At 34.6% G+C, this 24932-nt stretch overlaps 1 protein-coding gene across 1 annotated transcript; it reads left to right on the forward strand.

The window, feature by feature from the left end:
• Positions 1-1404: 1404 nt before the first annotated feature.
• Positions 1405-24932, forward strand: LOC106065803 (cell adhesion molecule DSCAM-like). The gene is made up of 13 exons (XM_056044691.1): positions 1405-1536; positions 1807-1944; positions 5718-5913; positions 7417-7502; positions 11223-11344; positions 12136-12283; positions 13895-13998; positions 15219-15351; positions 19991-20236; positions 20676-20808; positions 21923-22065; positions 23032-23160; positions 24013-24932. Exons 1-13 carry the CDS (start codon positions 1503-1505, stop codon positions 24087-24089), a joined length of 1689 nt encoding a protein of 562 aa, XP_055900666.1. The 5' UTR covers positions 1405-1502; the 3' UTR covers positions 24090-24932.

The raw sequence follows: 24932 nt of genomic DNA on the forward strand, positions 1-24932 counted from the left end.
GAATTCACATATTGATGAAACTATAAAAAAAATCAAACAAAGCATTATTAAAAGAAATTTCTATAAATCAAATAAGAACATAAAACTAAAATGTCATTTAACCTTGGTTAGGCCAATAATAGAATATGCATCCTCCGTACGGGACCCCTCAACTCAAGATAAAATTTAAAAAACTGGAACAGACACAAAATAGAGCAGTGAGATTCATAACAAACGAATATTCACATTTAACCAGAGTAACACCTTTAGTAGAATCACTAAATTTAGAAAGCCTTCAGGACAGAAGACTCAAAAGTAAAGTAGCAATTATACATAAAACACTGAACCATAATCTTCAAATACAAAAACAAAATTTAATAAAATACTCTGAAAGACACAAAGAAAAAGGCACATACCTCGTCCCGTATGCTAGGACAAATTAGTACAAATACTCCTTCACCCTAGTGCTATTAGAGCATGGAATGGGTTGCCTGAGCTAGCCAGGAAGACCAGTGACTTAGCAGAATTTAAGTCATTGGTTAATATGCATGACTAAATGCATGACGCGTAGGACGTAATCATCTTCTTTTTTGAAGTAACATCTGTATTATATAAGATAAGATAACGAAGACTAATGACTAACTTACTCTTTGCTGATGACATATAGTCTGACAGGGACAGAAAACTAGAAGGTTGACTTGGCGATACGCATTGACAAGAATTCCGCAGACTATAGTATGCAAATCAGTGTCGAAAAAACACAAATTATGACAAATAGGCAACAGGGCTTTCAAAGGGACATTAATTTTGAGGTGAAAAGATGACAAGTGTCATTAGGAGTTATCGTTTCACATGAAGGAACCAAATCTGATCTACTGAGAAGAATAGCACAGACCACAGAAGCACTTACAAAACTCAAAACAATCTGGAAAAACAAAGGCATATACAGTTCTGTCGCAAGGTTACAAAATTTCAGCTTCCATTATTACGACTGCGTCGTTCTAAATAAGTGGCTAACGTCTTTGTTCATGGACCCCGCTCGCTACAAGCTGCCAGAGGCATTGCTGATCAACTCCAGCCACGGGATCTCTGATGACGGCTCCCAAAATTTAATCCTGTAATTATATATTCACTTAATGATGTATTGGAATGTAGATTTTCTTATACATTATTATATTATTTTATATTCTTTCTCTAAAACTTTTAAGAAATTAAATTGTAAAAGCTTTTCGAGGAAGTGTTCAATTCTACTTATCTTATCTTTGGCATTAGGAAACATAATCTTCTAGAGTTTCGGGAGGGGGGGGAGGGGGGAGAAGAAAGAGGAAGGGAAACTACACATTTGGCGCTATTAATTCTGACCAATGGAATTCTAAAATTTGTCACTATGGTAGCACAGCCTTGTTTTGGATTATTGGTGTATTTAAGCAAGATTTTTGCGTGAGGGTGAAGCTCCAAGTTAAAAAACAAACAACTTCAGATCTATACGATAAATTTATTACTTATCAACATATAGGAGAGCAATGTTTTATTTATTGACATCCCTAATAATAGCAAGTAAGTAGGTAACTTTTAAAGATTAGCTAAAATCTAGCTCTCTCTAATCCTCTCTCTCTCTCTCTCTCTCTCTCTCTCTCTCGTAAATTTATCTACGTTTCCATCTCTAGATCTCTAGCATTTATAAACGTGTATATGTACAAGAAGTCTTTAGACCAAATTTGTTGTTCAACATTGTGGATATTAAAATATTTTTAAAAATGCATTCATGTCCTTAATGTATTTCTTGTCTTCTGCCTGTATTTGTTCTGTACTATGTTGTACATTTAGTCTGTCCTGCTGTGGATGGTGCTACGTGTGTCACGAAGCCGACATGCGAACAGACTAGCTTCACATTATCAACATGCATCAGTGGTACCTGCAGCTGTCTCAACACTAGCTACGTACCCGTGCGCTCTGGTTGCGCTTGTAAGTAACTGTTTTGATAGAGTTTGGATGAATTAGGTCATAACTAAATTTTGTTTTATGTACGATTTCCATGAAAACAACAACAAAAACTAAAATAAATAATAATATTAATACTAATACTAATTATAAAAATAATAGAAATAAAGAAACATTTGCTATAAGACACATATAATCATTTCTAATGTATTTATCATCAAATTCATAGTAATTGTTTTTATTAATTACCAATTTGTAACAAATGTACACATTTCTTTGGTGTTTATTGACAACTCGAAATGCCAAGGTCCTAAAAAAAAATTGACGTTTCGCTATTTAATTGAGTCACGTTACAATTTCTCGAAATGTAGATATTTATTATAGAGGTGGTCGTTTATATTTTTATATTTTGTTTTTTGACTTAAGTTCTATTACCTGATAGCGGAAAATGTGCCTCTAAAATTATGGCTAATGCCGTGGTTGTTCACTGACCTATATTATATTGTGGGTGGAATGACTTATTGTTACTATGGTTTTGGCGTATGACAAAAGCCTATTGTAAGGCTAAAAATGATGACCCCCATATGCTATTGAGACCCGGGGATACTAAAATTGGCGAAGAACGAAGGGAATTCCTCTTTGTGTAGTTGAATAATTTAATTCTCTAAGTTGAATTTATATAACTAGAGAACACACATTGTATTTCATATAATAACACACATTGTAATCACAATTCAATAATACATTTACAGTTGTAGACTTAGCAGGAAGCTTGAAGTTTATTGATTCAATAAACTGATTGTCCATTAACACAAGCTTGTCTTATTTATTTGCCTTTTTTCCTACCTCAAAATCAAAAGTTTTTAAATTTCTGGTTACCGGAAATCGTCACCTCAGCTGAGGGTGGGCGGGCGCTGAGTGGTTAAGCGCTTGGCATCCGAACCTGGGTTCTTGGGTTTGAATCTCGGTGAAGACTGGGATTTTGAATTTCGGGATTTCTAGGACGCCCCTGAGTCCACCCAACTTTAATGTGTACCTGACTTTAGTTGAGTTAAGTATAAGGAGGTTGGTCGCTGTGTTGGTCACGTGGCTCTTTAACTTTTGGCCAAAGAAACAGATGACCTCCAATAGATGGCAAGGTCTGAAGGGGGAAACGTTACTTTTTACTACCTCAGCGTGGCGCCTCCCTGGAAACGTCTGAAAGCAGAATCGGACAGGCGAATAAAGAAACCGAACCTCCAGGGAGTTACCACAATACTTCTGGCGAACAAACATTGCATGTGGTGAAGATGTAATAATCGTTCACTAAACATACGTCACACCGTTCCCCATCGGGGTGATACGGTTGGCGATATTCCTCCCACGGAACGTGACGGTACATCTCCGTATCATGTCGTTAGTCGAACTAATAATACAACAGTACCGCAACACTTTCCACACGAGCACGTCTCATCTTTTTGAATGGATGGAAATAGAGTTGTAGTTGTTGATAGTTTCTGATATTCTTTCTGGAAACATTGAAACCTGCTTTTTTTTTTTTTTACCTTCCTGAGCGGACCACTTTGGGGGCTGGTGATCGAATACAATTCAGGTGGAATTGGGACTAGAGTGGAAATTGAGACCCCGGATACATATTCAATGGTTTGAGCCACTGTTTAGGCCAGTGTGACACAAATGGTTAATAATTATTTTCACTTTTATTGTCAAGGAGAATTAATTTCCTATAAGAAAGTGACAAGAGGGACAATAAGGGTAGCTCCTTTTTTTGTCAATAAGAGTTATTTCCCTTTAGTACTTGATTTAAGTCCCTGTTAACTGTTTACAATTGCCACTCTCTCTTTCTCTTGTGTCCTTGAGCTGACCAGTGTATTTTGAACTAAGTCCCCATAATGTGTAACTAATATTGTGTTGTTGTGCTCAAACTGTATTACTCAAGAGGAGTGTGTCACTGTTATGGGAAGAGTGTTTCGATAATGAGCTAAGTAGACTTGATTTATTTGTTATTAACAAGTTGATTTATGTAAATAGTATAGCCTACTTAGTCTCTTATCCACCCCTTTATATTTTGTTTTGTAAAAGACATATTTTGTTTTGACACGAGACTGTAGTGTGTCTCATGGATGATGTCATTTAATTGTCATGACATGTATTATATTATTGTAAATGTAAACATAGAGTTGAAGCTAGGTGCTGAAACAAATGATACATACATATATTAAACATAAATGAATGACAGCACCAAAACGATGGCTCTATCTAATTGTTTAATTTATCTAATGGGACCAAGTTTTTAAGAGAGAAAGTAGTGAATTGAAATGCTACGAAAATAAGGGCATGCGCCGACCGAGGCTCGACTTGGTCCCTGGTGCTGTCATTCATTTATGTTTAATATATGTATGTATCATTTGTTTCAGCACCTAGCTTCAACTCTATGTTTACATTTACAGCATTATTGCTCGTACCCACTGAAGCTTCTATATGTAATGTGTTTATGTTGTCCACTTGTCTTTGTGAGAGATAAACAATTAGATAGAGCCATCGTTTGTCTAATACATGCCTAACGGCTGTCTGTGTCGGCTCTATCGAAGTTGTTAGTGAACGGATGCTGCGAGGGTGGGGGAGGGGCTAGCTGGAGCTTGTGACCTTTGACCACTGGGGTGGTAATTTGCATACGGGCGAAATGACTCTGGATCAGAAGAATGTTTTTTTGGACATTCCGATGGTCTAGAGGCTAGTTTCGCTTGGTGCGTTATCGCTAGGCGGTGGTGTCGAATCCAGTGTCACAGGTTCGAGCCTCGGTCGGCGCATGCCCTTATTTTCGTAGCATTTTAATTCACTACTTTCTCTCTTAAAAACTTGGTCCCTGGTGCTGTCATTCATTTATGTTTAATATATGTATGTATTATATTATTGTAAACCATCGTTTTGGTTTTTGAGATGAGACACTATTGTTCCTCTGTGATGCTGGTTCTTTGATTATTTTGAACTGAACCTGTCCTACTATTTTGATTTGTTTCATTATTTCATTTTCTTTTGTTAGCCTTTATTTCCATTTATACATTCCATGATCTTTTCTTTTGTTTCTAAATAAACTCTTTTTTTTTTTGTTGCAACTGACATCTCAGTATTATTACTTGTCTGTCTCAGTAATTTTGTATATCTAGAGGCTATAGTTAATAGCCTAGATAATATAATTTGGGACCATAAAGTACCACTGGACTAACTTGCCAGTACAGCAGAAGTCACTGGTCTTATGACCTATCCTAATACTAGGTCACAAAGTCCATGTAGACTGTGGACCAGTCCCACTTTCTCCGTGAGTGTTGAGCAGATCACTAGACATTACTTTCGTCTTCTTGTTTTTTTTTACTTAAGTTGAGTTTTGTCAAACCTTTGCTTCAGATTATTTTCTTTCTATAACAAATGAGTTTACCTTAAGATCATTTAGTTTGGTATACTGCTGCAGATCGTTTCATTTTTAGGCCTATAAAGCATAAAGCTCTTTCTTATGTATTTGTTTTTAATATCCTTTTTGTAAACAAAATCCTTTATAATTTGTTAACGTGTGACTAGGATGAGTCAATTATTTGTATTGCCAGTTACTAGATAACAAATCAACCTAACTGATCTTAAGACCCAATATTAGCTTTAGGTTACATCATTCAGACAAACATCCATCATAAAGAGACGTCATTCGAAAGATACATAGAGGCACGCACGTTACATTCCATTCAGTAAACTTGACGTTCTGCTCATAAAATAGTTCACGAAATTTATTTTACATTTTACACATACAGTTAAAATGGACAAGCCAGTGATCACTTCTGGACAAGGACGGTCAAACGAAGTTCTTTTAGGCGAACGTTTGACACTGACTTGTTTTGTGGATGGAGCTGAATCATTCGAGTGGTACCTGGATGATAAGCTGCTAAATGGCTTTAATGAAATGTCGTACAATGAAGAAGCTAGCGCTTCTAATGTTGGATCATTTACGTAAGTTTTTCTAGACATTAAATCAATTAACTTGTGCATTGGCTATTTTCATACATGGAAGTAAAGTGACAGCCCAACCCTCAAGCTTAAAAGTGTATTCAGTTGACAAAACACGGAAGTTTTAATTTGTGAAGTATTTTTATAACTGGTATTATCACATCTTTAATTATTTCGCTTGTGGACAAAATAATGATAACTAGTCGACCCTCAGCGTAGCATACGCCGCTTCCTAATGGCCATGATCCAAAGGACCTCTAAATAGCAGGGGTATGGAGAGAGGTTGACCCGGATTGTAAACTAGAGGAGGGTCATGCGGACGTTCTCGGAAGTGTATAGTGATAGTAACGGGAAGTATTTAAGAAATCGCCACAATTTCAGTCTCGCCACAATAAACGCAGGAAGTATTCATGTAGGCAGCGTATTGTCGAGCAGAGTGTATGACTGTGCTTCCTTAAGAACAACGAACAAGGAGTCGCCATGGTTATCCCAATGTTTGCAAACAAAGCTTACAGCCATCTTGCGAAGTTCGAGAGCAAACGTTTCGTCGATGACATTTTTCTAGAAATATGCGACTGATAGAAATAAACAGTTACCTGGTGCAGGAATCTTGACTACATTGAAAGACCTGTTGACTGAACGAAGTATATTTAAAGCGGTGGCCATGATTAGGAAACGAATGGCAATACGAATGGGCAAAATTAAAACAAAGCTACAGAAAAAAACATGCTACTATTTTTTGACACCAGATATTGACCTGTGTAAAAAAAATACACACATAAATGTAGAAAAATATAGAATGTATAAAGAGAAAGATTATGAGCTCTATGTCGCCACGAAAGCTACATGGCTAACTCTAGTCTGACTTGCAGAAATAAAAGAGTTATCTTTTCATGACTTTTGGGACCAACCCACGGAGCCTCGCTCTCTGTTACCGCGAAAGTTACGTGGGGTAACTCTAGTCCGACTTGCAGAAATAACAGTGTTATCTTTCCATGACTTTTTCATCGTTGTGTACCCATGGTTGGGCCACGAAGATAATTATATATATAATATAATTTATTAGGCAATAGTCATCTTTCACTATGGAATCCTAAACATTGTTTATTTTTGTCAATTCACTCTAAAATCTTTCACAATGTTTTCATTTCCTAACGTCCTCCTGTAGTTCCCTTCACTAAGACTCCTAACTGAATTCCAGTGGTGCCAACTTAAAAGAAAGGATGGATCTATAACGCAAATAATATCTCAAAGCATAACTCTTATGGATACTTGACTTCAGTTGGGAAAAGTAAAGGCGGTTGGTCGTTGTGCAGGCCACGGTTTAACACCCTAGTCTTTAACCATTGGCCGCCAAAGAAACAGATAATCTTAGCATCATCTGCCCCATAGTTCACAAGGTCTGAAAGGGGAAACCATACTTACTTTTTTTAAATGATTCAATGTATGAATTTTATTCCTTCATTGGAAATCCCAATTTTGAATTAACTGCTAATCTTATTCTAGTTGCAGAGGAATTGGGTCAAAGGGTGACCTCAAGTCAGATAGAAGTGATGCATTTAACGTGGTGCTGTTGGGAACTGGTGAACAAGGTCAGCTAAATATTTTTTTTTTAACGAAAATGAACCTTTCACATATTTTCTATTGCTCTGTTAACAAAGATGGTGTGGACTTAAGGCTCTAAAAGAACATAAAAAATACATAAACACTAGAGGTATAAGGCAAACTAATCTAAAAAATAAGTCTTAGGTGGATGGGTCTTCGTTTACTATTTGTGTTGATAGTCTATGAATTTATAATACACATTAGACATGGGGTAAATAGCATGGTAAATAAACTGTAATAATATTAATGTTCGTCCTAGAGGCAAGTTCGTCTATTTGAAGCATTTTCTTTATCTAAACTATGAGTCGGACTTAGATAATTAGAGGTCCTAGGCGAAGTGAATTAGCTGGTCCAAAATGAAATAGAAAAATAAATAATAAACAACGAAAGAAATAAGTGTACAATAACAATGGGATCAAGTTTCGCTATTTCTTCACTTTCAAAAGTGTTTAAAGTGCTGTGCGAGGCCCACACCAATTAGAGGCCCTAGTCCGCTGCCTAGTTTACCAATGCTTAAACATGACTGTTAAACATGACTTTAAGAACTAATCAGCAAGTTAAATATTGAAATCGTTAACGTTTAGCGCTTTTGTAGTCGGATGTCCAAACATAGCGCGGCAGCATGTCAGAATTCAAAGCGAAATTGTTTCTTCAATATATATATTTCATCATGTTACCTGCTTTTAGAGCCTTAGAGAAATGTTACGGTTGGGGTGACGAATGGTTGTTTCATATAAGAAAACTATTAAAAAGTTAACTTTCTCAACCAAAGGACCTCGATATTCTTCACTGGAAAGACAACCCTGCATTTATAATCAAATATTTGCTTTTAATGAAACTAGAACGTAGAATATATACCTACTTAAATAAGACACCAAGAAAAAATGTGCGGACATTTTGATAGAAATGAGCTAAAGAAATGAGAACACTACAATGTGGGTATTGCCTTATTTAAAAATGTAAATAGAAATATAATGCTAAGAGCGGATACAATGAAGAGATCCCACCCCCCCTATACATATATATGATACGGCCAAAACCTATAACGAGGAGCAATTGTATGCATACTGCAAAAAATATCAATTATCGCTTCACATTGGCCGGCTAATGTGAATAATCTCGATGCCAAGAAATATTACACATGAATCTACAGCAATGATTCCCAAAGTGGTCTATATAGACCCCAAGGGGTCTACGAAGACTTCCAAGGGGTCTACGAAAGTTAAAAAGGGAATTGGGGGTCTATGAGATGTGCAAGGGGGTATACGATAAAGTATCTCAATTCAACATGTCTTGACTTTAATTTTGACAATTGGAATTTTTTTCATACACACATTTATGATTTGTACCTTAGAAAATCCTCAAAATTTTTATCCTACTGATTTAATGAAAAAAAATGTTTTATTTAATTTAATAACTATATTTAAATAGTGTAGTTATGTCAAGTTATAACTTTAACAAAAAGAAATGTATAACTGTACAGCGTTAAGTATTTGAAATTGAACTTCATTACTTCCTTGTCAATCAAGCGAGTGTTAATGTGCCTTTTTTATGATGCTATGAAACCAATTAAGCTGGAGGATCATTTGAGATGATGCCACCCTGATAAAAAGATAAAAGTTTGCAAAACTTTCAAACACTCAAAGATAAAGTTCAGAATACACCCACAAATCTCTCTTAGACCTGACATTGACAAGATGATTGTAGTAAAATACTGACAACCTGACACGATAGGAAATTATTGAGTTTACCACCCGTTGAAGAAATAGTAAAAACTCTTACACACGCTTATATCATTAAAAGAATTTCACGTTTGGGTTCTGTGGCCGGTGTCTTGTTTTGGGCCTCTTGATGAAGAATGCAATTTTGAAGACATGGTCGGCATTCTCTGATGACACTCCAAAAGGACAAATTTAAACGGTCCGAATTTTGAGCTTCCGGAACATATGTTTTCTCTTTATGATGTGTACGGTTCTGATGTGAAAAATTATAGGTGGTCGTATCGGGATAGTTTATTATAGGTGTCATCTTTCTTGTATATCGAATGAGAGCTTGTCCATTTCTTGTTTTTATAATTCACTATTAGTTTCGTCATTTTTTCCTGATAGAGTGCTATGTTCAAGTGTGTATTTGTTTTCTCACATTTGGCAAGTCAGTCAGCCTTCTATTTCCTTCTATTTAAACACTGGAGAACAGTGTTCTTGCTGTTGTTGAGCTTTACAAGGTCACACAGTATGTTTTGTACAAAATCTTTTGGATGTTCCTTCAGATTATGTGGATAAATAGCCCAAATCTCCCGACGGGAGATACGAGCAGGCAAGGTGACCACCGAACGTCAGTCCAGCATCATGAGTTGTTTATTTAGGAGGCATCAGAGTTTGTAAAGCTTTAAAGGACCATTTTTATATTGGTCAAGAAAAAATATAACTGTTTGGTGAATTTGGCTGATTGGCTAGCATGTTTGCTGTTAGCTCCAGTGCTCCTATTTCTTCTCTGTGGTTGTCATAGAGCTCATTAGTTACAATGAACTTATTTTTTAAATTATTTTTTCTCCATTGGGCCATTAAATGTGTATTCCAGCTCCTCCGTTTGTGGGGGCTTTCTGAGGACCATCCATGCAAACTCTGACTCATTGGTTGTTAGGGCAATGTATTTGTAGATTTCACTAAATTCTTGAGCTCTGTTGGAATGTAGTCAAATATTTCTTTCTTCTTTTGGAAGTCTTTGCAAACGACATATTTCTACAAACAACATATTTCTAGATACTGCTGGCTGAGTCAACCTTGTCTGGTAATGATGTATTTTTGTATTCAAATTATTGTGGCTAAAGAAATCCACGAAAAACTGCTCTTTGTGAAAACTTTTACAATGATACTTAAGGCACATTAATATTTAATGTTTTGAAGAACTACTTCATAAAATAACAAATCCCTATATGAAACATAATCTCCGTAGCACCCTTGTACCTTTAAAAACATAAAGTTTCCAATGTGTTTAGTGATTGTATGCTGTACGTGTTAACTGTGTTGAAATATGAATTTTGTTAATAAAAAAATATTTAAAAAAATATTTCAACTTAAAATGTAGTTTTAAATTACTTTTTCACTCCTCGTGTCACTGGTTAGAAATTATTTTAAAACAAAATGTGTAATTTGAAATTGGTGAATTTTCAAAAATTCAGTATAACTTAAGCAGGGGGTCTACGGAAAACCAGAAAATATGTCAAGGGGTCTACGAGACAAAAAAGTTTGGGAACCACTGATCTACAGCTACACCGCTTACCATGCACACCTGGCATCGGCCAGGGATCCCTTGACATTTCGTGGCTAGGCCGGCCAAAGTAGAATAAACAATTTTAATTTCATATACTTCGGATATTGGCCACACGGCCATGCCTTTTGGCGAAGGCTTTAGCCGTAACATATTCGTATATCAAAGCAGCACTAAAGAAACAGAGAGGGGCCATGGGGAACTTTTTTTTTTTCTATAATATTCTCTGTAATAAAAAAGTTGAAGCTAAGACATGGAGCCATAGGTGGCAAGCAACTTGCACCCCCCTCCCCCTGCAAAAAATCCTGCGGGCGCCCATGCAGACTTTTCACTTTTGAACTAATAAGCCTTCGTCAGTTTATGGATTAATCTAAACAGTAAACTTCATATAATCTGTGGGAGAGCTCTTACAACAATGTTAGCAATTTACATTTCAGCACAGTCTACTGAAAGTCCAAAAATTACAGTGCCAACGACTGCAGTATTCAGTGGATCATCTATTACACTATCCTGCGACAACATTCCCATGGGGTATCCAGAAGGATTAATTACATATACGGTTTGAACTTAAAGAGATATAGATTTGTTTATACTGTAAATTTTATACATTTTATAACATTATAATTAAAAATGCAAAAATCTTGTGTTTAAATAAAATTAAGCAATGATCTAATTGTATTGTCATCCCAAACGGGATCAATGGTCTAAAATTTACTTCTGATGTGTATCTATCTGTCTATCTATCTATCTATCTATCTATCTATCTATCTATCTATCTATCTATCTATCTATCTATCTATCTATCTATATCTATCTATCTATCTATCTATCTATCTATCTATCTATCTATCTATCTATCTATCTATCTATCTATCTATCTATCTATCTATCTGTCTGACTGATTAACTGTCTGTCTGTATGTCTGTCTGACTGTCTATCTATCTATAAAGAAAGAAAGAAAGACTGTCTAGAGGTTAAGTTCGCTTAGTGCGTTATCGCTAGGCGGTGGTGTCGGATCCAGAGTCACAGGTTCGAGCCTCGGTCTGCGCTATCCCTTATTTTCGTAGCATTTTCTCTCTCTCTCTCTTATTTTAACATCACATAGAAATATAGACACGTGTTGCCCCCCCCCCCTTCCCACCCCCACTATGCGTCTGCATAGCCCACAGACTTCATTTTTAAGTTCTTTAACATTCCATACATGAAACATCTTTTGTGTCAGCTTGCAAATACAAGCTGTCTTTCATGTATTATAACACCTAGGTATTTTGCGTTTTTAGTCTGTGTTACTTTGTTAGATGAATAAGGTATGTGGAATTAATTTAGCTTTTTTGTTACTCGTTTGTTTAGGTTGACGATAAATACTTATCTTATTCAAGAGTAACAATTGATGAGTCTACTGCTGGGAAAAACGTTGCATGCAATTTGACTAGTCCACATTTAGGTGTTACTTTTTCATACCCCACAAGTGCTGTCGGCAAACTGCCATCAATAGTCGGTAAGTAACTGTACAAATGTGAAATTTAGCAGTTAAATAATTCTCTGCTGCATAAAAAAGGTATCTGAGGGTGCTTTTTAAAATTATGTTTCCATGATTTTCGGAGTTACTGTCAAAGCTAGACTAGACTAGACTTAAATATGCATTGTCAGTGTACAAAGAAACTCTCCTCCCTTCTTTCTCTCTCTCTGTCACACACACACACACACACACAAATACACGCACTCTTTATATAGTAACAAAATAATGTTTTCCCTTTCGATTACTTACGTAGTGGATAGCTCAAAGTTGAAAATATAAATCTTCTCTTTGTTTCTACTTTGATTAGTATTCTCTCTAGCTCAGTGATGCTCCAAATATGGATCACGAAGCGAATCGTGGTGTTGTCTTGCCAGCCGAAGCATCATCAGACCAAAATGTAGAAAATCAAACAAGACAGGTCGATAAAATGTATCTATCCCTATGTTAGGGCTGTCAATCTTTCTACCTTGGATTTCATTCTATGCCATTCTTATATTCATTTTATTGATCTGTTCTCGTAAATAATAAAAGTGAATGTTTTAATTTGTACGTGACAGGAATCTACGGTTATATTTATCCTGTGAAATGTCCGCCGTGTCTTTAACTCTTTCTCTCCGTAATTATTTTTCCACGTTCCGATGGAATTTTTCATTTTGCTCATTTGTGTTTCACTACCCTGTTATGATTAAGCTTCAATAACTTTTTTGTTTGTTATCAGAAAATGTTATATTTGGTATTGAATTATAGGAGAATGCCTGCTCTTTTTATATAACAAAAATTAAAGTTTGTAAAACCAAAAATTAATTTCATTTAATGGGGTCAAATCAACGTTGGTATCGTCAGTTAGGAGAGAAAGAGTTAACGTAAAAAAAAAAGGTGCTTGCTATCAGTAATGGAAGAAATGTGTCAGGAAAAGAAGAATGCTGTTGAAGTCGTCACACTTTCTCGCTACACAATTAGAGGGCGCAAAAAAAAAATATAACAATAAAAAATATCCATTGAAAACTTACATCCATAACGTTTTCTGTTACCTCCGACACATATCTCTCAACTCTTTGAGCGGCACAAACATCAAGTTTTAAATCACAACAGTGCTGAGAGTACATAGTGGGTCCACCACTGGTGAACACCTGTTCAAAAAAAGTTTAATTCATCATTTGAGGATCTTTTTTTTCTTTGCGAGAAATTAGTGGGAGTGACCAATGAAGCTGTCAGAAATGTGGTGGGATGACACAGCGAACAGGCAGCAAGAGTTTAGAAAAGTTGCCAGTTCATTTCCTGTGGTAATGTGCTGAGGTTTTTGAAGTTCCCATTAAAGTTGATTTTCACTTCTGATAGAATTTCATTCTTATATTCTTCTGTAAATATTGAAACCTGCTTTTTTACCTGCCTGGGTGGACCACCTCGGGTGCCGATTTTGAGTTTGTGTTTAGACACAACCTATCTTAGTATCGTTGTTTTATTGTTATTTTTGCTGTTAGTATTATTAGTTATTGTTTATTAGTTAGTGATGAACTGTTTCATTTTGTTAAACTTGGTATTACATGACTTTTAAAGAGACATTTTGATACGATGTTTATACTTTGACAGATAGAATACAATATGTAACTGTTACTGGCAACGGTAATTATTTGGTATGCTCCACGACGCCAAAAATTGATTATGGACAAGCGTCTCATACCTACGCCTGGTTTGTAAGTTGCTTTTTTTCCTCTTAAACAAAACAGTAGACAAACTTATTGATTTCTTAATACAGTGTTTATCAAACTGGGGAATGCACAAGGGGCTGGGGGAGATTGACTTCATGCAAGGAGCGGGGTGAGAGGCCGGTCGATTCATTTAAATGTTTTATTGTTATTTTAACAATGAATCAATGTATTTTTAAAAAATCTAATGCAATGGCATTATTACACATATTTTTAAAAAATGCAGATATTTTTAGTTAGAAACGTTCTTTCATCTTCTAAAAAAGGACCTAATAAAATGTGTAAAGCTTGTCTTTTTTTTAGAGAGGTATCTACAACAATAATGACCCGGAGCTTTTTGAATTAGAAAAAAAGTTTGCCTTTCACTGGGACAGACCGAGGGCCTTTGTTCACTAGAAAATCATATTTGCTGTGTATTGATTCTTGTTTGTAAGTTAGCTGATACAAGGCAAAGTTAAGTCAATAAGAAAAACATTTTAAAAAAACATACTTTTTAAAACAACAAAGCTTTAATTAAGCGTTGTTTGGATCTGTCATGTCATTAAATTTGTAACAGATCAAGACAAACAATATTCAATCTTCGCGATTACAAATATTTTTACCAATTGTTTATGTTTAGCTAAATTTCATGCTTTTAGCTTTCTCAATACGGTGTGATCCTAATTACATGGCAGGAGCAGTTGGAGGGGGGGGGGGAAGAAGTGGGTATATGGGTGATTACTTCTTAACTATTCAGATGCATTTATTTTAAAAAGGTGACCTGAATTTGAACTCGAGGTCTAAGGCCTCCTCAGCTTCATCACGTCAATATTCCTCACCACTGTGCCAGGGAAATCGCCTATGAAAATAGTAGATTTTATAGTTATCTAATGTTTGTTTCAAACTTTTCTCTCTACAAAGTACAAAGGGGACAAATTCAACTGATACCTCTTGATCATTCAAGTACAATTTTTTTAATTGTTCGAGATACCAAACAAAATAAATAATTACCATTAGTTAATTAACTAATTGGTTAAATTGTTTTATTCTTGTGTTGTCAAGTAAAAGAAACAATTGTGCATAATTTCAGCTTGATCCGAGATTGGGTGCTGGAGAAATAAAGTGTACAAAACGTTTACCACATAGACAGACAAAATACAGACAGACAGAGTGAGTTAATATAAGTTTTGTATAAAGAATGTATAAGAGTCATCCAATTTACTTTTCAGGCAGATGGTCAAGTGCTTCTAGGTCAAACTAGCTCTAGCTACTCACCAGACTCCCAAGGAACTTCCATCTCGTGTTCTGTTCAACTATCTGGACAGCGGGCTGTTTCTTCTATCAATAAAATTATATCCATTGGTCAGTAGATTTTGTGATTCCTACAATGAGAAAAAAAAAAGCGATACAAAAAAATATAATTATAGGAGCCTAATAAAAAAAATGTAAAGATATATTTACATAAAATGAACGATCCTCGCATTGGAGGTAGTAGTTTAAAACATTATTTATCTACTTCCCTTGTCAAGCCAGGTCTTAGATGCGCAAAAATAAATAAAAATGTAAGAACTATAAATATTACATTACAAATGATAAAGAAGATTACAAAGAGACTAGGCTTATATCAAGTTTAGATCTAGACTATAGACTTATATATTATATCTAGACTGGAAACCGGAAATAAATTCTTATCCGCGATTGATAGATTCACAGACCTATACATTTATAGATTTTTATGTACGTAAACTTTTTTCAGGTTCTAAGGGGAGTCGCCCCAATCAAACTTTTCTGTCTTAGAAACGTAATGATCTTTTTTTTTAAAGTTTAGAAATAATGCAAAATCATTTCTTTTATATATATATATATGAAACAAAGCCATTTCCTGTTTGTTTCCATTAAGATAATGTTTCAAAATTCCTAGATGGAAATAATTCATGTTGATTTAAATCATCTTATGTACATTTAAATAGATGGATTACCTAGATCTTTCTAAATTATGTATCTAAAAATTTCAAAATAATAATTATGAAACGAGAGTACTCTTAATAGGGTTTGTTGGACTAGTCCGTTTCGTTTCTTTGATTAAAAAGTATTGGGCCGGAAGACGCTTTTTCCCTATATATCTTTGTATTTTTCAGTTCTCTTTTTTAATTAAACTGACATTATTATGCTATAATTTTAAGTGTACCTGATAGAGAAAAAAATTCTGCACAAAAATACGGGTAGTTGTGATCAAACCCGATAGAGGCTATAAAAAGAAAAGACCTGAAACTAGCGCGTGAAACTACACATTTACAGTACTTTATTTGATGAGTATTTTACCCAAGATCTGTGTTGTTTTTTTTAGGACTAGCTTATTTCATGTACCCGGCATTTTCCGATACACAATTTCATACACAAAATAATTGTTGAAAAAAAGTGTAGTGATTTTAAACTTTAAATGATTACTTAAAAAGGTGTTACTCTAATCAATTTTGAATATTGTTTTGTTATGAATGTCACTGTTTATTTTGTGTCTGTTCTAGTTTCTTAAATTTTTCTTGAGTAAAGGGGTCGTTTTTCTCCTAATGGGTATATCTGATTTCTCCAAGCAGCCTTTGTAAAATATTGGTCCTAAATAATGCTATGTTTATAAACGAAAAATCGCATGGCTGCATTGTGATGAATGTACGTGTTAGTTAAATATATTTTATATTACTAGGTAACTATAAATAACCGCATAAATAGACGTAAGTTTAATTTTTTTTCTGTTAGATAAAGTCAAATTTTTGTTTATATCCTAATTCTAAAAAGGAATAATAATAGAATTATACAGTAAAAATAATCACTAAGTTTTTCTTTTAATAGTTTTGAAAGTCTAAATGAGTTTGTGTTTTTGCAGATGCACACAAGCTACACTATGAGTCAGTCCATCTCTTCTAATTGTTTAGAAATTAGTGTAAAAATGTGGGCTTCGATATTTTTAGCCTGAATTTAAGAAGTTACAAACTTCAAACAACTAATATATTGCCTTCCATAAAACTTTGTACTTATAAAATAAATTTATCCAATGCTCGAAATCCTGCTTGTATACTTATGCCCTATTTAAACCGATCCGGTATCAATGTATTAAGTAGCAATAAAAAATTAAATGAAAGAAGATTGAGATATACATATATTTTTGTGACGGTACGCACCGGTACGGGTAACCGGCACCTTTTATTAATGTCGGGAAAAATGAGTACTTATCTTGTAATTCAACGTTAATTGTTAATTTATTATTAGTTGAAAGTTAGGCTATCTATCACTGAGTACCGAAGCCTCTTTTTTATTTTTACAAAAAAAAAAAAAAGCACTTTATATACTTTCAGCCGACATGCCGTATTATTAAAAACACCTCTATGTGAACTTCTCAATCATCTAGAGTCTTAGACAGTCATTATTTTAGACTAGATTTAAGTAGAGTCTAGATCTAGATTTAGTAGGCTTATTATTATAAAAAAAATAATTAGTCATTATAGACATCATTTTATTATTAGGTCTAGGCATTGAAAAGTAATTCTATTAATAAACTATAATGGATCTAAGTCTAAGTACTAACTTATTAAATAAGTCATTATAAGTAGAAGTATTATAATGAATATTGTATAGATCTAGATTATAGATAGATCTATAGATATATCTCTAGTTTAGTAGATTAAGTATAGAGTATAGTAAACGTATCATGGGCGTAGCCAGGATTTTTTTTCGGGGAGGGTTTTGGGGGGGGGGAATTCCCCATCCCGACCCCCCCCCTTCAGCGGAAAAAATTATATATATATATATATATATATATGTGTGTGTGTGTGTACATGATTAATCTTTATTACATTCTGACCCTTTCGGAAGACGTTTATTGTTTATTGTAGACTCCCCACCCTTGCTAGCAAGGGGGTCTGGGGGAGTTCGCAGCCCTCCCCCAGCGCGGGGCGAAGCCCCGCCGCCGAGCACTATTTCTGGTATTGAAAGCCAACAAAATGCATATTCTGAGGTATCTACAGTGCATTATCTTGCTATTAAAAAATTTTATTTCAAAAACCTAATGTGCTATTCTCACTGACTTAGAGCCTCTCGCGCCGTTCGGCGCATTTTCCGGCAAGCTGTTTCCGCAACTCTTATTTTGCGTAATTCATTTTGTGTGAGAACATGTCCCGCAAAAACCTCATGCGACGCTCTGTCACAACCTTACTAAGGATTCGACTCCCAGTTCGGCATATGATTTCTTTGATTTAGACCCGATCTCTATGACTGACTCCTAAAATCTGTCTTAGCCATCTTTGTTGAGACTATTCACACTTTATTAATGGAGCCCAAGCCACTGGTAGAAATTTGTAACCTTTCTTGACTACGCTCTTGGAATTACATGCCTGTATTTCGCTTTAGATTTTATATCGAAAAGGAAAGTTTTTTCGTCAAATCATCTGTTGAGGGGTTTTAAACTAAGAAATCTCTGGAGTTTTTTTGTTTTGTTTTTAATTCAAAACCCCATTTAGCTACGATCTTAGAATTTGGTGACTGTAGTTTGCTTTAAAATAATATTGAAGAGAGAGGTTTTCAACTCTAAACGCTCTGTATGGGAATTTTAAACTCAAAACCATCTGGAGGGGTTTTAAACCCCAACTGGAGGGGGTGGGGGGTTTAAACTCAAAACCCCTTTGGCTACGCTCATAGAATTTTGAGTGTGTAATTTGCTTTTTTTATATTGAAGATGGGGTTTATCGTAAATTTTGTAGGGGGTTTTTAAACTCAAAGCCCCCTGGTAGAGGGATTTGTATCTCAAAACCCCCTGATAGGGTTTTTTAAAATCTCAAAACCCCCTGGTAGGGGAATTTCAAATCAAAACCCCCTGGTAGAGGGTTTGTAACTCAAAACTGCATCGGCTGTGCTGTGGTAAGTGATGATTTAGTATTAAAATCTCACATAAAATAAACAAATGAAAGCAAAAATCAGTCACTTAATTCCGTCTCCCCCCCCCCTGAGGGGGGGGGATTTCATTTCGGGGGGGGTTTGAACCCCAAGAACCCCCCCCCCCCCTGGCTACGCCCATGAAACGTATTACAGTATTATTAGATCTATGTCTTATGTCTATATCTAATAATCTAATAATTAAAAAAACTTTAGTCTTTATTAATATCTAGACTTTTTTTCTAATAAAAACTGACTATAGGCATAGCATTGGCTAGACTCGGCAATCTAGTCTCAAGATAGAATCTATACTATTACTAGATCTATTCGATTTTTATATATGGATCTAGACTAGAATTAGATTATAGATCTAAATATACTAATGGAGAGATGATATGAGGTGTTAGATAATAGCGTTGCACAAGAAACAAACCTGGGTTTTTCTAAACTCTAATACTTGGTATGTAATAGTAAAACAGCACCTACCTAAATAAATCGTAACTAGCAATCAAAAACCTATATTTGTTGTAGTATATATAGGTCTGTGGTTGTATTTTATATAGCCTTCGTAACTTTTTCTATAGAGAAATGACTTTTGTAATTTCTTTTACTGAAAATTGGGCTATTCGCGTCTGACACATATGTAATTTTTATGTTCAGCAACAAACCCTATTTTGATGTTCAATTACTAGATCTAGATCTAAAAATTAAATTATATGTTACATAGGTTAGGGTTGAAAAAAACAACAACTTCACTTCTTATAACTACTTGACAAAACAACGCTTTGTTTCAACTTTAAAAAAAAAAGGTAAATTTTTTGTAGTGTTAAAGGAACCCTATGCACAGTCTAAATATAAGTATGTATAAGTCTATGCTCTATTCATTTAAGAGTTTAATAAATTAATGGTCAAGAACATTTTGCACATCATCATCTAAGTTTAGATCTAAGCTAAGCTATTATTAGGATGTTTAGTAGATTTATTCATTTGCTTAATGTGTGCGATAGGAAATATCTTTATTAATTGATTTCGTTTTGCGCAACTTTCTGGCTTAGAAAATGTGCTTATATTCCTTCAGGTAGGGCTGTGATTTCAACCAATATTAGAAAACCCTTAGTAAGCCAGCGTGTCATACTGACCTGTGCTGGCGTTAATTCTGGAACTGTCACATACAGATGGGAGAAAGACTCCAAACCTATTCCTCGTCAGTTTGACAGGAAACTTCAACTTGACAATATTCAAAAGGAAGAAAGTGGATATTACAGTTGTTATGCTAACAAGGATAATTACTATTCGTATAGCTCCTTATATATAGGTGTTTCAGGTAAGCATATTTATAAATAATTGCATTTTAGTTTTATAACAATATTTTAAAATTTGATAAAGATAAGACATTTATCAACAGTATGTAGTAAAAAAAAAACAACCTGCGATTCAAACTTTATTTTGACATTTTATTCTCTAAAACCAAGATATTGATGACATGATTTAATTCATTATATAAACAAACAACACATATAGATTTAAAAAAATGTTACATTAAATAACTCAAAGAATTTTAATTTGAAAACTCAAACAGCATGAAAACGTTAATTTTAAAGTTTCAAAAAATTAATTAAAACAAATAATTAAGTTTGGCTATTGATCTCATGTACTACGATTCTATAGGAAACATTTTTTTAAAGCAATTCATTTAGTGTAGAGTTCAATAAGTCAAAAAATTATTTTATTTTAGTTGTTTGTCTTCTGTTAATATATCTTAGATTCTATCACAAAACCAATTATCAATGTCATTGGCGAGTTTGGAACTGTCAATAGACTAGGTGAGAATGGCAACTATTGGCTAGCATGTTACAGTGAGTCTGCTTCCGACGGAATGACCTATGAGTGGACAGTGTAAGTAATGTCAGTTTGTATTTAAGTAGTAATCAGACATATTTTGGATAAAGAAATTACAATGTATTTTGTTTTGAGTATTTCGGATGTTCCTACAGACTTAAAGATAATTACATTCTAGCCCAAATCTCCCGCTTGACGGCGGAGGGGGGAGGGGATGGCGGCGGTCAATGCTCAATCACGGGACCATTGTGACCAGTCTAGCGCATATCACAAGACAGATAGAACATTAAAAAATGTTCAGATTTTAGCAGGAATGTTCTAATCACGGAGTGTTTACTACTAATAATTAATTAAACTTTTAAACATAATAAAAGGATATTTAAATTCAACTTATTCTATATTTAGGGTCAGGGCCGGTCCTAACAATTGCGGGGCCCTATGCGAAACTGATTGCGCGGGGCCTAGTCTGGGTGGGAATAAGGATAATAAGTGAAAATTAAGATTTTGTATTAGAACAAAATTCGACTTTGCATTTTATTCATTGTTTACTAAGTACAAAAATTGCGATCAAATTAACTTTACTTTACGAACCTTGCAACCTATGGCATATTTATTATATTTATATGCCATTGACTATAAAAGTAAATAAGGCATTGAAACTTTCGGTTTAGGTGAAAACTCGTCCGATTATTACATTTTATTACATAAAAACTGACGATTCCCTTTTTTTTATCGCACGTAGCATTGGCGTTTTCCGTAATAAATGACACCCACAAATGACAATTTTGTCAATTTTCAGGAGATTTTTATGAGTTTTCAGGAGATTTTAATAAATGCAGGACATTTCTAGGAATATTTCGTATATATTTTGCAATTTAATAATTACACAATGAATTAGCGCGGGACCTATGAAAGCGCGGGGCCCACAGCGAACGCATACGTTGCAATGGCGTAAGACCGGCCCTGTTTAGGGTCAAACTTTTACCTGCAATATATGTAGACTAAGCCTGTATTTACATTGGAAACAAAAAATGAAGCTCTGTTCATAAATTTGTTTTTCTTGTGAATTATATGACATTTGATTTTGAATGCAACTCTTAATTAAGACCTTTTTCCCCATTTCATTGATATTCTGAATGATCAAGTGATACACGTTTTCGATTTTGTATAGTAACGGAATAAAATCTTCCGTCACGGACAAGTTTTACAGCCTACCATCAGTATCTAGCTCTGACAACGGTGACTACGTGTGCAAAGCTAAATACAAATCTTTGACGAGTGATGACAGTGATCCCAAAACACTGACTGTCACAGGTACTTTGATGAAACTTCCAGATTATATCAAAGCTCATATTAACTCTGTCTGTCTGGTAAATCAAGCTGAAATTTTGCACAATTATTTATTTTATCTGAAAACACAAGAATACATAAACAATTTTAACGATTCGGTTAATTAACTATTGGTAATAAATTATTATGTTTGTATACCCGCCACATCAAATAGCTCAACTCCTTCCATTTACGCTGTCTAAGGTGCATTGGTCTGACCACATAGCAGATACTGAAATCCTACACTTGTCTAACATGATGAAAAGTATCCAAGCCACAGTAAAAAGATCACGCTTTTGCTGGATGGGATATAGAAGTGAAGCTAGGTGCTGAAACAAATGATGATATATACATATTAAACATAAATGAACAGCAGCACCAGGGACCAAGTTTTTAAATGACAGAAAGTAGTGAATTAAAATTAAAATGCGACAAAATTAAGGGACTGCGCCTACCAAGGCTCGAACCAGTGGCCCTGTAAACGACAACACTGCCTAGCGATAACGCACTAAGCGAACTTAACCTCTAGACCATCGGAATGTCCAAATAAAATTTTTCTGGTCCAGAGTCATTTAACTCGTATGCAAATTACCACCCCAATGGTCAATTGTCACATGCCCTAGCTAGCTCCTCCCCCACCTCACCACATCTGTTCACCAACAACTTCAATAGAGCCGACATAGACAGCCGTTAGGCATGTATTAGACAAACAATGGCTCTATTAAATGGTGTATCTCTCATAATGACATAACATTGCATTATGCAGGAAAGCGCTTCCAGGGGGGTCAATACAAGTGATATAAAGACACTCTGACCGAGCTCCTTCAAGGAGTGTGATATTGACATTTAAATTAGATTCTTTGTAGGTAGATAGCTGACGTCCTCTACTTAGTAAGAAAGTATTTCTTTGTTTCACTTTAAAAAGTTACAAAGTAACGTGATTGGTTTCAGCCCCTGGTATACTGTGTTATGAAGACAGTTTTTGCCTTTTCCCCTATGGTGGCTATACAGGCAAATGCGACGAAACTGAGAGATGTGAGTGCTCCGATGGCTACTCAAAGCGAGGGAACTTGTGTTCAGGTAACGCTAACTTTATTACCAATAAAAAGTATATGTAAGGGTTATGTCAAGACTTGTCAGTCAGTTGCTTATTAGATTTAAAATTAAATCATCAAATAGAGAGCTAAAATTAAGTCAACCCGCTAACCAAGCAACAAAAAATTAAAATATTTAGATGATAATAAAGACAGTAAGATTCAGGGCTGGTCTTTGGCCGATTTGACCGATTGCTCCAAAATTGGACACTGTTATCAGCACTGTCTGTCTGTCTGGTAAAAAGAAGGAACATGTTTTTTACTTCCATTTCCTATTCTCAGATCAGGTTAAAACTTTGCACAATGATTCAATAAACCTGACACAAAATAAATCAATAAAAAATTAATTAACTACTTAATTATTACCTAATTATTGGTGTTTACTTAATGAGAAATGTGGATGTATATATGGATTTAACCCCATTTTATGTTTTGACACGTTTTTTCTCCCACTTCCCATTTTAGTTTGAGTTAGTAGGTCTACTTATTAATTAATTTTATTTTATATAGTAGAAAGGGAGCTAAACCCTGTAATTTTCAGATAAATGATAGCAATAAGCTTTGTTTAAAAAATTATTTTTTTTCTATTGCTTGTTTTTATTTTTGAAGCTCGTATCCTTCTGTTGAACTCTGGTAAGGGTTCGAGTCTCACACACATAAAATAATGACAGCACCATGGACCTAAGTTTTGTGTCACCTTTGAAAAAAAAATATAGTAGGCCTATAATAAAAGTAATAAAGAGTTTGTCGCATAATTATTGAAAATACTTGTTGACAATACAGAAGAAATTTGTCTGATATATAACAAATTAAATTGTACTTTTTTTTTCTTTTCCAGAAGCTTCTGTGACAGTTATAAGTTCCACGGTTCTCATTGCAGTGGGAGTTCTTTACTCCAGATTTGTGGATCTATAAAGTAGAAAAAAGATTCGCCTATCACATGCTCATGTTGACATCTTTCTACTACAGTTATATCAGATGATAAGTACCAATTATAGGGCTTTTAAAGACAAAGTAAACCGACAACCTTGACATCAACAACTCTAAAAACTTGTGGTTTTCAAAAATTAGAAATTATGTATATTCAGCCTTTCTCCATTACTGTTTACTAATAAAAGTAAACAGTTTTTGTAACCTTTGCATTCAAACGGACTTACAATAAATAAACATTAACAAGAAAGAAAGAAACAGTGTCAAACCTTGTTCAAGCTGAAAGCAATACAAATACTTCAATTTAGAAAATGTTTAATTAATTAATCCGTCAAATGTGTACATTTTATTTCTTAACTTTTGCACCATATAGACTAGATTTACGACATTGATGTTATTGAGCCGTATACTTTTTAAAAACACAATTATATAACGTGTTATAAGCCTAGGTAGTAAACATGTTGATAAGTTCTAAATGAAAGAAGTTATGTATGGCGTGATTAAGCTGTATGTATTTAAAATCTGGCACATGATTTCAGCGGGTACGAGCAATAATGCTGTAAATGTAAACAGAGTTGAAGCTAGGTGCTGAAACAAATAATAACATAACAAATAACAGCACCAGGGACCAAGTTTTTAAGAGAGAAAGTAGTGAATTAAAATGCTACGAAAATAAGGGCATGCGCCGACCGAGGCTCAAACATTTATTTTAAAATATATTTATTGCCTTTTTTTATTACTAATATTCCATCGGTATTTTTTAATCTCATTTAGTGTTATCAGCCTCTTAAGTTTTATTCAACATTCGACTTTTAAATATTTTATTGA

The sequence above is a fragment of the Biomphalaria glabrata genome, chromosome 10 (genome assembly GCF_947242115.1).
Source record: "Biomphalaria glabrata chromosome 10, xgBioGlab47.1, whole genome shotgun sequence".
In the NCBI taxonomy this organism is placed as follows: domain Eukaryota; kingdom Metazoa; phylum Mollusca; class Gastropoda; family Planorbidae; genus Biomphalaria; species Biomphalaria glabrata.

Excerpts from the sequence above, each read along its gene's own strand:
- LOC106065803 (XM_056044691.1), top strand. The coding sequence starts at position 1,503 with ATGTTTTATTTATTGACATCCCTAATAATAGCAA. Across the intron at positions 11,345-12,135 it reads AAGGATTAATTACATATACG|GTTGACGATAAATACTTATC; the intron begins GTTTGAACTTAA and ends TCGTTTGTTTAG. Across the intron at positions 15,352-19,990 it reads CAATAAAATTATATCCATTG|GTAGGGCTGTGATTTCAACC; the intron begins GTCAGTAGATTT and ends ATATTCCTTCAG.